At 40.8% G+C, this 15,030-nt stretch overlaps 1 protein-coding gene across 1 annotated transcript in view; it reads left to right on the forward strand.

The window, feature by feature from the left end:
- Positions 1 to 5,225: 5,225 nt before the first annotated feature.
- Positions 5,226 to 15,030, forward strand: part of gpr158a (G protein-coupled receptor 158a) — a 108,268-nt gene continuing 98,463 nt past the window's right edge. The window contains exons 1-2 of the mRNA XM_055150829.1: positions 5,226 to 5,324; positions 5,391 to 6,121. Of these exons, the coding sequence (XP_055006804.1) occupies positions 5,226 to 5,324; positions 5,391 to 6,121 (830 nt within the window). The remainder of the gene's footprint in view (positions 5,325 to 5,390; positions 6,122 to 15,030) is intronic.

The raw sequence follows: 15,030 nt of genomic DNA on the forward strand, positions 1-15,030 counted from the left end.
TACAATACCATGAGCCTATATCTCTGTAATGACCTACATCTCCATATGCAACACACACATGCAGCACAAAGTTAACTTAGTCATATCTACACCAATAAATTCATTTAAAATAATGATACAGCTCAAATTGTAATCACTATAAACAGATATCACAATAATCACAATGATCACACCAACTCTATTTGTGATATGCTTTGTTTATGTATTTGTTTTTTTCTTAAAGATGTTTGTGTGATGCCTCAGTTGTCCATGTAGGACCCATAACAAAGGAGAAATTCAATTCTGTCAGCTTGGATGAGAACATCTTCAATCAAAAAACTTTTATCCACTTGACAGAATAGAAATTCTCCTTTGCTAGAATTTCTCTTAAAGGTTGTATAGAGGATTTTCCAAGGAACGAGAAATCCAGCGACTGTTTGTCCTTTTTCAAATGTTGCGCATGCGTGAAACCACCCCCCTCCCCTACAGCTCCCTACGTAGAAACGCCTCCTCCCGCCTCCTCTTTACGCCAGAAACAGGTTTGTTTACAGCCGGTGCGCTGCACATGACTTGTAAACAACTAACTACAGTGTTGGTTAGGCAAGGTGGAGAAGTGAGGAGCGGGGGGAGCGGGTGCGCGGACATTTCGTGCGCGGACGAGAAGTGAGGAGCAGGGAGAAGAGCGGAGCGGGAGAGAGGAGAGGAGAGGAGAGAGGAGGAGGAGAGGGAGCGGTGCGCGGAGATTCCGTGCCCGGAGAAGTGAGGAGCAAGGGGGAAGAGCGGAACGGGCAGCGGGGACAGGAGCAGGAAAGGGGTGCAGAGAAGGTTGCGCGGAGATTCAGTGCGAATGAACTAGCTACAACACGCAGCAGCAAGCGGACTCTTTCTTTGCCTTTTCAGACATAGGATATCGCTTTTGTGTCCTGAAAAACGTTTGACTAGCTCTTGGAAATAAAGTACGTTTTCATAATAAGCAGAAGTTACCTGTCCAGGAGTAATTTGGCGACCAGTGCGTCAGTCTTTAGACCCTACGTCTGCTTCAGTCGCGCCATCGCTGGAATGAATCTTCAAGAATCACCTTAGTTTGGCTTCACTGCTTTTCCCCTTGTCTTCTTCTTTCAGCAATCTCAAAAACGGACTTTCTTTTGCGGCTAACTCCTCCTGGATTCTTGTCGCCATTGCAACAAACTTTGTGCTAACTGCGAGGAAGATATAGGTCAAAAAAAGCCGCTAAGAACTGTTGCGTTGGTGGAGTAAACAGCGTCTGTGCGGCTTGCGTCTGTGGACTGTGTGACAGTCGTACGTAAACCACGTACCGGCAGCGCGCAGGCAAGTCAGTTACGCTAGAAACGTAGGGAGATTGATTGACAGCCTGTCAGCTAACAGATAACAAGGCAGTGTCGTTATCTATTGGCAAATGTTTAGCCCCACCACGTCCAGAGTTGATGAATTTTTATTCTCTTTTTTTGGTCATCATAATTACAAGGCTACTGCATCCCTATAATGCTATCATTGACAATTTGAAACAAAAAAAAAAATCCTCCATACAACCTTTAAAGGTACATTATGTAACTTTCTGGAGGTGGCTTCCCCTGCATGATTCCATGGAAATAGAAAGTTAAAACCACACGTTGCAGAACATTCTCCATGGAGACAGAGAAGTTTTATGCCAAACTGGAAGATTATAGCCAAAAGAACAACATTTCGAAGAGTTAGGTTTGTGGAGATGCTCACAGAAAGAACACGTTTTTCAGTGCAATAAACTCTAAATACCAACAATGAAAAAAATAAAACAAAAAGCAAATTGTCTAAAAAGTTAGACATTATCAACAGCATGAACAAAAAATAACTGCTTAATTCATGTATGTTTTGGATACAGGGAGAAATCAGGAGAACCTCAAAGAACCCACATCACAGTGAGGACATCCACTCCACTCTAAGAAATGCAAGGTATGAAGTCCAAACCCACAATCCTCTGCTTGGAAAGTGAGGGCACTAACCACTCTGCCACTCTGCCTGTCAGCAGTTGTTAATTTGAAATAGACACCTACAAATACCTGCAGTACAATCCCCTTTCCCACAAACTGGCATGTATGTAGTTCATTTCCTCCTCTGTCAGCTTGTGGCACAGTTTGATGGGCAGCTGCGGTCGCCATGGTGATGCACTGTAGGCGATGCTGCTTGTTTGGTTAGCTAACAAGCCTACAGTACGCAAACATCTTTCCTTTTAGCGTTTATTTTGGGGGCTATGAGAACAGGACCTGCTTTTTGTATGCAGTCATTTGCATATTTATTTTGCATATATTGCATATTGTTACTTAATCAATATGTAAATGTGTTCAAATCAGTTCTAAAGTAAATATGCTTTTTTTTGTTACTATTGAAAATTAAACTCACTGACTATGGCAAATTGACAAATAATTTTAACTAATATAGAAATAATTAGTATGCCAATCAGTTAAATGTGCACAGTATGGAATTAAACCTATCTCCATGGAGTCAACTCACACCCCCATGCCAAGTTACAGGTCAGATCTGTGGAGAGATGAGTCTGCTCACAGTGAGAATGCATGTATTTTTGGAATAAAAACAAATGGAACAAAAATATAAAAAACACTTAATGCCAAATTTCCAAATATTCCAGACAAAGGAATAACATCTATGGAGAGAAACAGGTGACAGACTCCCCACCAGAAAAAGTTACATAGGTTAGTGCACCTTGAACTCATTTCCCATATTGTACAATTCTTTCTCAGTGTAGAATATTTTCATTGGAAATATCTAAAAAGAAAATTGCAGATTGTTGAACCTTATCACTTATAAGCCTATTGAAAATGGTGATCCAAAGTGATCTATAATCCTATGAGATTTATTCACTGAAGTCACTTTACCTGCCAGTTATTCTGTCCATATGCTGTTTAAACATATAGCCACTTATTGTATGTAATAGTGTTGTAGTATGGGTCATTTCACACCAAATCTCCAAATGCTCCCGCCCAACCATCTCAGATTTGACTGAAAAAATTCTAGGAGGTTCACACACTTTCCAACAGGAAAACTCCCAAATTTTTGCTCCCAACTCCTTATAGTTTTGTCATTAAAAGATATTTTGTCAACTCCCCCCTGACCTGTTTTGAGCAAAGTTGTTCAAGGAGCCACTTTCAGATTGCTGTATCTAAAAAACTATTTAAGGTAGGTCCTTCAAATTTTCAAGGGTTAAAATTTGTCAGATGTACTTATAGAATATGGACTTTTATACATGTGCTTTTGATTTATTAGAGATTTCTGGGGGCTTGAATTTGCTTGAAAATTTTACTCTTCATATTTAAGGGCATGTGACTGACTGTGGACTGTGGAAAGTGCAGTTTCAAAGTCAAAGGTTTGATATTGAACATAAACCTTCCCACACATGCTGTGTGCTTTGTATTTTAAAACTGAGCCTCTGTGAGGAATTCTCTACAAGATATTAAGTGTTAAAAATGAAAAAAATAAATTTGGTGCCATTTTTACCATGTTATACCAAAACAATGACAGCACCCACCAATATCAACCACCAACATGACTTTTCCCATTGGAAAGTGTGTGAACCTCCTAGAATTTTTTCAGTCAAATCTGAGATGGTTGGGCGGAGGCATTCGGAGATTTGGCGTGGACTGCCCTGTATAGCTTTGCTCTACTTGCACAATGTTGTGTTAGATTGAAGTCTAGTCTAACAGTACTTAAAGAAGGGGTATTATGCTAAACAAAACTTTATGGAGCTTTCTACCATGTTATAAAGTTGTTCCCTCATCAAAAACAAGCCTGGAGAGGTTTACATGTCTTCTATGCATGTTTGAGTAATTCTCTGATCTCTCCCAGGCCCTATTTGATCCCTCCTTATGGTTAAGTGTACGACTCTCTCCAATGCTTTGTCCACAAGCCCACAACACCGATGCTCCCACACAACAATCCTCCATAAGCATGCTACAAAATAATACACTACAACCTCACATTAGTCTTCATTAGAAATGCATGCCACTTGTGTTGTGATAGCTCTCTGAAGGGGGAGTGACTTAGAGCGGGGAGCAAAATGAGAAGGGCTCATGGCGTCAAAAAGGAAAATCAAACTTATTAAACATGTTGATACATTCTTTTTGGCAAATATACGCCTAGCATTTTCAAAACAATAAAAGGTCACACGATGAACTAAACAGTCTATGTAATATACGTCTGATGTGTAATTAATAGCTCATGTTGTATGGCAAAGAAGAAATTCAAGTTGTTTTTGTTTTTCGACCAAAATAAACTTTTATCCAGTTGACAAATTGACTTTCTCCTTTGCCATGGATTCTACCTGGACGACTGAGAGATTTTACACACAACCCCATGTTCTAGTGTAATACCCCCTCTTTAATTTACATTGTTTATCGATTTTCTCATTCTATTCTTGAACTGAGCGTTGCAACACTGGAATTCCCCCACCGAACCATACCCCAAAATCAGCCTTGACCATGTTTTTGCATCATCCCATCATGTATAATAGGCCATTAAGTAGGCTATTGTGCGCTATCAAGTGCAACGCAATATGACAAAAACATAATGATGACTAGGCTATACAAAAACATGTCTGACGGAACATGAATCACCGGCCACTTGTTGAACCACTTGATTGATGCCCGTTTTACGCGTGAACCTTGAGCAAACACGACGCATTCCCCATGACGCAGGGATTTCCGAACGGCTCCCCAAACACGTTCGCATCTTTCCCCGCGGTTCGCCTCTAAAAAACCAGACGTCGCTGGTTGTGTTGCATCTCTTGGTAACTGCTTCACGTGTCTGAGGCAGCCCCCGCTTTTGATTGACAGCCGCGGGGGCCAATCGGCTGCGCGCAAACACGGGCTTTAACGGTGGCTGCTCCTCGCTCTTACTGCACATCTTCCACTCCGAGCGCTAAGGAGAGGGCGGAGTGCATTCTCGGGCCAAGTGTGCGCTCCTCTCCAAGCTAAAAATATACTTACAGCCAGATATATATTAACCATAACAATCCTTTCGCTAGTTAACCCGCCCCCTTCGTGTCGCCGGGAGGAGGAGGAGGTTGGAATCGCGTCTTAACTACGGTGCTGAAGAAGAGGAGAGGAGAAACGACTACTAGTTCAACCACATCAACAAGCTGTATGAAGCGGAGAGGGATTTGAGCACTGCAAAGGCGACCCATCCCCTCTATCAACATCTGTGGACGCTCCCGCCAGCCAGGGGGGTCAGAAGACATGGATGTACTTCGCCTGTCGCTGCTGCTCCTGCCGCTGCTGCTCCAAGTGGGAATCGTGCGCGGATCGAACCACGGCGAATTTCTCGGTAAACGACTTGTAGCCAGAAGAGGAGGAGGAGGTGGTGGTGGTGGTAGCGGAGGCGGTGGAGGGATCTTACCCGAGCTGGAGACGCGCCGCTCCGGGCATCATCATCTGGCGCACATCGGTAAGCCCCACCACCAGCAGAAAAGCGCGTATGACGAACCCGGAGTGGTTACCGCGTTTCTGCACACCGGAGACTCGAGTACGTTAGCGCACGCCAACTGCAGCCGCCGGTACGAGCTCACAGCGCTGCGGGGAAGCGCGGAGTCCATGGGCAGCGTCTTGGATACGGTGCTGCACGCTACCAACTTCCTCAACATGATCCTGCAAGCCAACAGGTCCAGAGAGCAGAGTCTGCGGAAGGATATCGAGTGGTACCACGCGTTGGTCAGGAGCATACTGGAAGGAGATGACAAGATCCACCGCGCAGTTGTGACTTTTAACGTGGATTCCTCGGTGGTGGGGCCAGATGTGTTGCTCCAGGCGACGCGGGCAGGTGGGGAGATTGTCCTGCAAGATCTTTCCGGGGATGCGCACCGACACCTGCATAACCGGAGCGCGGAGACGGAGTGGTACCACGGGGTGAGAGACAGGAAAAAGAAGCCCGCGTTTCACAAAAGGGTGCTCAGTCAGGATTTTACTTCTGTGGACAATTCGCTGAAACGTGGGGAGAGTTACATTCCGGATAAGACGCACGTGAAGTGGTCCGCGCCGTACTTGGAATGTGAGAATGGGAATTTTGTGCCGCGCTGGCTTTTGACCCTGTCAGCGGGTTTCTACGGGCTCAAGAGCAATCAAGCTCCGCAGTTCAGGTAGGTGGGTCGATAACAGGTTTAGTCACACGTAAGATCTCGTTAGTCGTGCCCATGTGCAGACCTAATTGCACTACGCAACTTTTCTAGTGAAGGGTTCGCCAAACTGCTTGGGCTTGCCTCTATGGAGATGTTTCATGCTTTGCCTAGAATGTTCCACAGTAAACTTATGTATCTCCATGGAGACAAACAGTAAAGCCTCCATGCATGCTGGCCAGGTTACAGGTCAGAACTCTGGAGAGGCGACCCACTCAAAGTAACCATGAGTGTTTTTTCAAGCACAAAAAAACATCTGTAATTTAATAAATGCAAGATAAGTTTAATGTCATACTGTGGAACATTCCAGGCAAAGCACATACGTGTCCATGTATAAACAGGTGTTGGACCATTCATCAGAAAACAAGTTGCATAGTGCACCTTTAAGTTCTAGTTTAGGACTCATTTGAGTCCTGGTTTGGTCCTGATGGAGCCTTGGATTAGGTGTTGGGTGTAGTTTTCCTGTAGATGTATTAGACTGAACTTGGTCTTAAACTACATCAAAACTCAAAATTAAGACTAAACCTTAAACTAAACCTGGACTAGACCAGGACTAAACCAGAACTAGGACAGCGGGGGACCAAAGCAAGTCTACAGGAGGACTAAACTAAGCTCAACCAGGACCAAACCAGGACAAGTGTGAATGTGCCTTTAGTAAAGTCCTGGTTTAACCTTGTTTAATACCTGGTTTTGGATTAGTTCCTCGATATAGTCTTGGTCTAATAGTTGTTTTGTCTTGGTTGTTTAGACTTAGTTTCATGTTTTGTTTTTTTAATCTTCATATTCATAATATTTTGAAGAACTAATTAGTTCTATTTAGAATTGGTTTATGTCTGGTTTAGTCTAGGGTAAGTTCTGTTTAGACCTTTACTTTTACTTATGAATAATTGATCTTGCATCATCCTTTTCAAATGCACAATGGAAAACAATCAAACCATGAACTGAACGTTATTTGTTGCAACAATTTCTATATATATTTTTTACTTCATACTACTACATACATAACTAAATAAAAATTAATATCTATTTTTTTTGTCAAATGCTTATTGTCTGGTTTCTAACTCAATGTTTAAAGGTGTGAGATATATTATAGACAGTTTGTACAGGGTCAATAGTCTGTTTTCACTACTTAAACATTCTGTATAAAAAGGATTTTGACATGGGCTCTTGTTGTGTCATTTTGCCCTTGAGGTAGACGGTAGTTCCCGTATATAAAAATAGCAATGGGGCTATCCTTTGAGGATTGTTCAGACCATTTCAGACCTCTTTTATTGTCCCAATTAAATACAACAAAATACATAAAAATAAGGAATGTCGATGGTCACACAAAGTCAAATTCTGAAATTGACAGGATTGGGTCAAGTTCTAGACAAGTGAGTAGATCATTAAAGGTGTACTGTGTTACTTTTCTGGTGGAGGGTTTGTCACCTGCTTGTTTCCATGGAGATGTTATTGCTGTGCCGGGAATGTTCCACAGTACAGGATATTTTGAGTCCTCCTGTAGGATTTTATTAGGACTATTAGGACAGCAATTATTCTGAAAAGTATTGTGATTTTATTTGCATTATATCTTGAAAAAGTAGGGTTCTGTTCTGTTCTGCCCCACAGTATGGTAATAAATGTGGGGCATACCAGGCACAACAGTAACATCTTAACAGAATCCTACTTTTTACAGATATAATGCAAAAAAAAAATCACAATACTTTTCGGAAAAATTGCTGTCCTAATAGTCCTAATAAAAGCCTACAGGAGGACTCAAAATATCCTGTACTGTGGAACATTTCAGACAATATCGTGTTGTGAGACTTGGATATCGTTACACCCCTAGTGGAGAGGTGACCATGCTCACAGTAAGAATACATGTTTTTAGATAGTTAGCAATGTAGGAACCTGTTATCCAATAAATACACAAGTTTTATGCCATACTGCGGAACATTCCAGGCAAGGCAGTATAATCTCCATGGAGACTAGCAAATGGCATACCCCTCACTTGAAAAAGTTGCATAGTAGTGCATCAAAAGAGCTTGATTGATTAAAAAAAAAAACAACAACACTGGAACTTATTCTATACTCCACGTTCAGTAATTTCCTTTCGTACTGTAATAAATAAAATACTATATTATATTAAGCCTGTATGACCTTGATGTTTAATGATTACACACGAGACTGTAAAAATACCTATACTTTCATTCACAAAATCATTTCTCGAATAGCGTCTAGCGGCAACGCAAATTAGCGTACTCTTCTAAGTTCTGACCCCTCGCATTTACATATTCTATACACAGAGGGACCTGTACTATATTATATTTCTACTACTACTCCTGTGTGTACCCCCGCTCCCCTCCTATGTGGTTTCCCCTTGTTATCCGAAAGGCTGGGGGGCGAGAGGAGGGGAAGGGGGGCGGTGGGGTGTTCTCTCTCCGCTCCTCGGTCTTGACAAGGCAGTGTAGCTAAAAATAACCCCTTTAGTGGATGTAGCTGCATTGGAAACCACTGGCTGCTGCAGGCCCTTATAATTCATTTTTCAAACCTAAACCTATACTGTGTTCTGTGCTTCTTCACGATTGGCTTTTTCCTTTCTTTTCGGTGCACTGAGGCTCGATCTGCGATGACTCACAGCCCAGATGAGAGACAAGCAATTAAAAAGAAGAAAAAAATACTGCAGTTAGTGTTAGCAGATACAGTGCCTTATACCGATACTGGCAACATGACAAATAAGAGCACACATGGGAGAGGAGCTTTTTTGAGTTAAAGGCACACTATGTAACTTTTCCATGGAACATTCCAGAGTGTGGCATCGAATGTATCTATCTTGCATTAGACATTCCGATATGACATTACATTCTGAAATGACATCACAGTATGTTATGACATTGCAATATGACACATTCCGAAATGACACTGCATTTAGATATGACAACACATTCCAATATGACATATTCCGATAGGATACATTCTGATGACATCATTCCGATAGGACATCACATTCTGATGTGACACATTCCAATGTGACACATTCTGATATGATACATTCTGATATGACTCATTCCGACATGGCACATTTTGATAAGACATCACATTCCAATATGACACATTCCTATATGATATCACATTCCAATATGACACATTCCTATATGACATCACATTCCGATATGACACATTCCGATATGACACATTGCAATATGACATCACATTCTGATTTGACACATTTCGACAGGACATCACATTCTGATATGACACATTCCAATATGACACATTCTGATAGGACATCACATTCCCATAGAACATCGCATTCTGATATGACACCTCCTGATATGACACATTCCGATGTGACGCATTCCGATATGACACATTGCAATATGACATCACATTCTGATTTGACACATTTCGACAGGACATCACATTCCGATATGACACATTCCGATATGACACATTCTGATAGAACATCACATTCCCATAGAACATCATATTCTGATAGTACACATTCCCACAGACACATTCCTATGTGACATCACATTCCGATATGACACATTCCGAAAGGATTCACATTCTGATATGAAACCACATTGTGAAATGACATTATATCCAGTATGAACAGCGTTACAGTCACCATAAGTCTGCTCATTTGTTCGATATGACACTTATTTATTCTTATTATGATAAACTTGAACTTGGCTTATAAGATTTTTTTGTGGCTTAAAAAGCGTATAGATAGATGTTGGGTATTTGGATCATAAAAATCTTCAAAACTACATCACAAAATACCCACATACTCATACATTGCAACAGGACTGTAGCACACGGTGTCATTAGCTTGCTAACATTTAACGCTGTTGTGTTGATTGCCAGTCAAGTGTAAGCGCCCATACGATCCTGCGCGTTAGTAAATATTTAATCTAGATGACTGGTTGTGAGTTCCGCCTTGAGTGAATCACTAATTGAGACAGTGGAGTCGCTTACAGGCAGCACAGATTCAAATGAGCCGAGATCCGCGCTAGCATAAGAGGCTATCCCGACGCTAGCACCACAATCACATTAGTGTGGTTTAAAGTTTAAGGCTCGCAAAGTGGCTGTCAAGTGTAAGCATGATTCAGCAGGATACTTGTCTCAGCCCAGAGAAGTTTGACGTTCTTTTTAAGTGATCAGCTGAGTAATGTATGGAAAATCGGGGTGACACTACTCCTGATTTAGTCTTAATAAAGTATGAACAAAGATTTAATTATTAATTAAGGGTTTAAGGATATTAATGAAGTAGTTTCTGAGTCTGATCATTCTTAATGAACTATTTGTTCATTGTGAATTAAGTGTTGTAGTTATTATAAAGGCTTACTGAACGTTGTTAGGGTTAGGGTTGTTATTATCATTGAAGGTGCAAATTGCAACATTTCTGGCAACAATATTTTTATGAAGAGACTGGATTTTTTTGTTCTTTGCAGATGACATTCTATTATCTACATAATTGTAACTTCATTTAATAGATGATGATCAGGTTCAGTGTGGACTTTTCTTTTTGGATATTCCTTTCAGGATGAAAATCTAACCACGACTCCCACTTGGACCTCGGATTTGACGTCATGTCCAAGCTCGAAGCGTATTATTATGTTTCGCGTGTCAGACTATGTGGATTGTGATTATGACTATTCCCTCATTTTATGAAAACGCTGCCACTTTAATTAATTAGATTTGCACTTCATTTTATGTTATGATTTCTCTGCCCGTTAAATTTAAATAAGTATTTGTTCAATATTGGCCTCACCATAACACTGACTACCATACCCATAGGCAGAGATACGGACGTAGTAAGGTACTGCAGTAATGAGAGTGACTGAAATTGTCATTTAAACCAAGAAAGTGTCCAAACACAATGGAAACACTTCATATTTACACGTCGCGGTGGGCGCAGCCAGCTTGGATTCTGACTCGGAATCCTTGCTCTGTGTACTTTTTCTGCCACCGAGGTCCCAGGCGCTGTCCCAGGTCCCAGTGACGTGTGTCACTCGGCAACTTCCTCAGAAAACCAATTCAGAAGGATAATCGAACGCAGGGTAACTCCCCCATCTGATATGACATCACATTCTGACAGGACATCACATTCCAAAATGACATTACATTTTGATTTTACATCACATTCTGTTATGAAATCACATCCTGATATTCCAACATACTGTTCAGCTCAAAACATTGAAAACTAGAAACACTATGTATTCAGGTCAGATCTGTGGAGAGACGACCCACTCACAGTAACAATACATGATTTCACAAGCAATAAAAACACCATTAATTCAATAGCCTAGATGCAGGACAGACAAGTTTAATGCCATACTGTGGAACATTCCAGTCTAAGCAACACCATCTCCATGGAAACAAGCACTGGCATACAGGAAAGTTACATAGTCCACCTTTATCTTTGTATAGTTAACTTTATAAACAGAATAAATTAAATGCACTTTCCGGTCATCATCTACAGTACATACCCCTCCCATTCATAAAGCCCATTGCTGGAATCTTGTGTTTTCACCTTGCAGTGTCCTTCTTTCTACTCGGCCTAATCTTTCTGCTGTGGTATGGAAGTATCGCGCGCCCCATCCTGTGTCTGGCCCCGATAAGAAACATCAGCTCTGGGGGGAAGAGGCGGCTAATATAACTGCTTTCCTCTCCCCGCCACGTGAATACACAATCAATACGCCGCTGATGAATTAATAATGAACGATGTCGAACAACAAGCCAGCATGGGGCATCTCCACTGCAGCCTCCAGTCACTTCCTGTTAGGAGGGAAGAATGTATCAAGTATGCTAACGGCTAATGCTAATTTGGCTCAATGTGATTATGTTAGCAGATTCAGTGTTTACCAGTGAACAAGAAAATCCAAAGTTCAGTTTTGGCTATAAGCGATTCATTGATGTTAGTGCTTAAAGAGGGGGTATTGTACTTCTATGGGGTATTAACTGCTAACACCTAACAAGTAGGGGTGTGCAAAAATATCAAAATATCGATATAGTGTGTTGTTTAATGTGATGATACAGTATTGATATTGTGGGCTGCTGTATCGATATATTGCCAAGAGTATTTTTTTTTACTTTTATTTTTTTTTATATTTTACTAAATTATTTTGTTAGCACTACAGTTTTGTAGCCTGATTCATCAGCTGGTTTCACTTTGTTTCACTTCGCAGAAACCCTCTGACCTCACAGTGTTAGAATTCGTTCGCAATGGTAAGCGGGTACTTTCTCAAAAGAAATAGAAAACACACACCAAAATTCTTGTAGAGGTGCAAATGCAAGGAGCAGCAAGACAAAAGTGAAAAAATGCATAGCACACTCAGATGGCTGATGTCCAAAAGCTTTTTTATTTTCAAAATAACGTTTCGGCAACGTTCAGGTGGGTACTTTTTAAAATTTAACCAATCGCTGCTATTTGGTTGTGACGTACTGCGCCACTAACAAGGCTAACTAGTATATTAAGCTTTTCCCAAATCCCGTAGGAAGAAGGACAATAACGTCTTTCCCCTTGATGAAATTCACCAAACATTCTCTTTATTCCGGCTTTAAATCCTCCATCTCGGGAATCATTGACAACACTGAATATATGGTTCTTCGCTAATTGGCTGGTGCCCAATCAGGAACTTGCACTTCCGGGGTTTTTGCGAACTGTCTATTGTATTTTGATTCCTGACCTAGTTGCTGAAGAGGAATGAAATTGAGCAGAGGCACTAGGTGGTGCCAGCCTGGCTAACAGTTTTGTTGCTTGTTCAGAGGAAAGAAACTTGTTTATTCAACACATTTAACATATTCACTGTTTTGATGATTAAAATGTTTGTGTTTCATCTGAACTTGGCACAAGAAGTGGTTTAACAAAGTCTTTTAGTATCACAGCCATGATTTTGCTTTTATTTTTCATATCATTTCATATTTTTCGTATCGAATTGATTTGAAATGTATCGTATCGAATCAAAACTGCACTGTATCGAAATATGTATCGTATTGTGGCCTATGTATCAAGATATGTATTGTATCGGCAACTTCTTAATGATACCCAGCCCTAATAATAAGTGTCACTTTTTTTTGATGCCTTGAGACTCCCCTCCCTTTGCTCTCTGTGTTAAGTTACTCCCCGTTCTGAGCGCTTTCATAACAGAATCAGCGAGCATCCCACTAATTAAACTACTGCACATCACATCAGGTTTGTCAAGTTGCTGTGTGCAGTTTTGTATCATGTTTTTGTATATTTATTGATATCGGGAGATTATGGTTGATAAGAATTTACTCCATAGCCAGATGAATAGTTACAGTATGTGAAAGAAGTTTAATAATATCAGAATGTTCCATGTTACATCTTCGCAAGCGTCCCTAAAGACCCAGACAAAAGAGACCATCAGCGTTTATAGTTTATGATAATGAGTAAAATGAGCGTATGCATATGAACTCTTGGTACAGGGAATACACATAAGGCAAAAGTACATATATGAAACGGGAGGCCGCTGTACGTGCTCAGGGAGTACGTAGAAGTCAATTGTATATCACTTATCCACTGGAAACTCTAGTATATGGAAACACATTGTTGTAAATCTCACGCACATCCAGATCATGAGAAGAGGAACATTTCATACGTAAATTTAAGGAGAATTGCCGTGTTGGAGATGGGTGATGTAGGCTTGTGGGCTGAATATTGCACAAAATTGTATGTCTAACCACATGGAGGGTTCAAATAGGGCCTAAGAGAGATCGCTACATTTCTCAAACATGCATGGATGACATCTAAATCTCTTGAGGCCTGTATTTGATAAGGGAACAGCATTATAACATGTTAGAAAGCTTAAAAAATGGAAATGTAAGCCCTCTTCCAACCTGATCTGCAGTAGAGAAAATATGAATGCAGCTTACATAGACACTGAACCCATCATGAACACTGGTAGGAGGTTACAATGTCGAATTTTACGATAATGCTGACAGTAAAAGTGTGATTTTATGATTAGCACATAATAGTGACACCATGAATTACAAGCCCCGTACCCAATTTGTCCTCATGTAGCCTATCTGAGCAAAACTTGTCTTGCCACAGTACAGACATATTGTATTAGCTGCTCACAATATGTCCGCTGTGTGCTGTCTGCATCTGATTGTAAAGTGTTTTATTGTCAGATAATCAGGAAGTGCACTTTGGGATTCTAGTTGTTATTGGCTTTACTACGATGGCTAGACTCTGCTTTGGTCTCTGAAATTTGTGAAAAGTGCTTGTAAACTCATCACTGTGAATAATTATGTTTGGAATTAAGGTTGAACTTCGTGAAAACGGTTTGGCCTCGCAGCATTAGGATTTGTTCTCTCGACGGTAAGTGGGTACTTTTTTTGTTTAACCAATCGCTGCTATTTAGTCGTGACATATGTAATTCACCAAATCCCGTAGGAAGAAGGCAATAATGTCTTTCCCCTTGATAAAATTCACCAAATATACTCTTTGTTCCAGCTTTAAGTCCTCAATCTTGGGAATCGTTGCCAACACAGAATGTATGTCTTCGTCTACATCAATTTCGACTGCTTTGTTTACTGTTGTGCTGCACCACAAAAGGGACCCAGACAGGCGCTTGAGTTTAACGTCATGGCTTCACAGCTCTTCGCTGATTGGTCGGTGCGCGGTCTACAACTTCCGGGGTTCTTGCAAGCATCTGATATTATATTGTGTTCTGATTCCTGACCTAGTCACTGGAGAGAAATGAAATTGAGCAGAGGCACTAGGTTAATTTCATGATACTTCATTGTGATTCTCATATCGATTAAAAATTCATTCGAAACTATTTTTTTCATCATGTTTTTCTTGAAAATTTCTTAAGTTCCATTTACCATAAACCAGTTCTTCGTGTATTTTTCTTTTAATG

This window comes from Boleophthalmus pectinirostris, unplaced genomic scaffold (assembly GCF_026225935.1).
Source record: "Boleophthalmus pectinirostris isolate CB_2022bp ecotype Guang Dong unplaced genomic scaffold, ASM2622593v1 HiC_scaffold_15, whole genome shotgun sequence".
NCBI classification, from domain to species: Eukaryota; Metazoa; Chordata; class Actinopteri; order Gobiiformes; family Gobiidae; genus Boleophthalmus; species Boleophthalmus pectinirostris.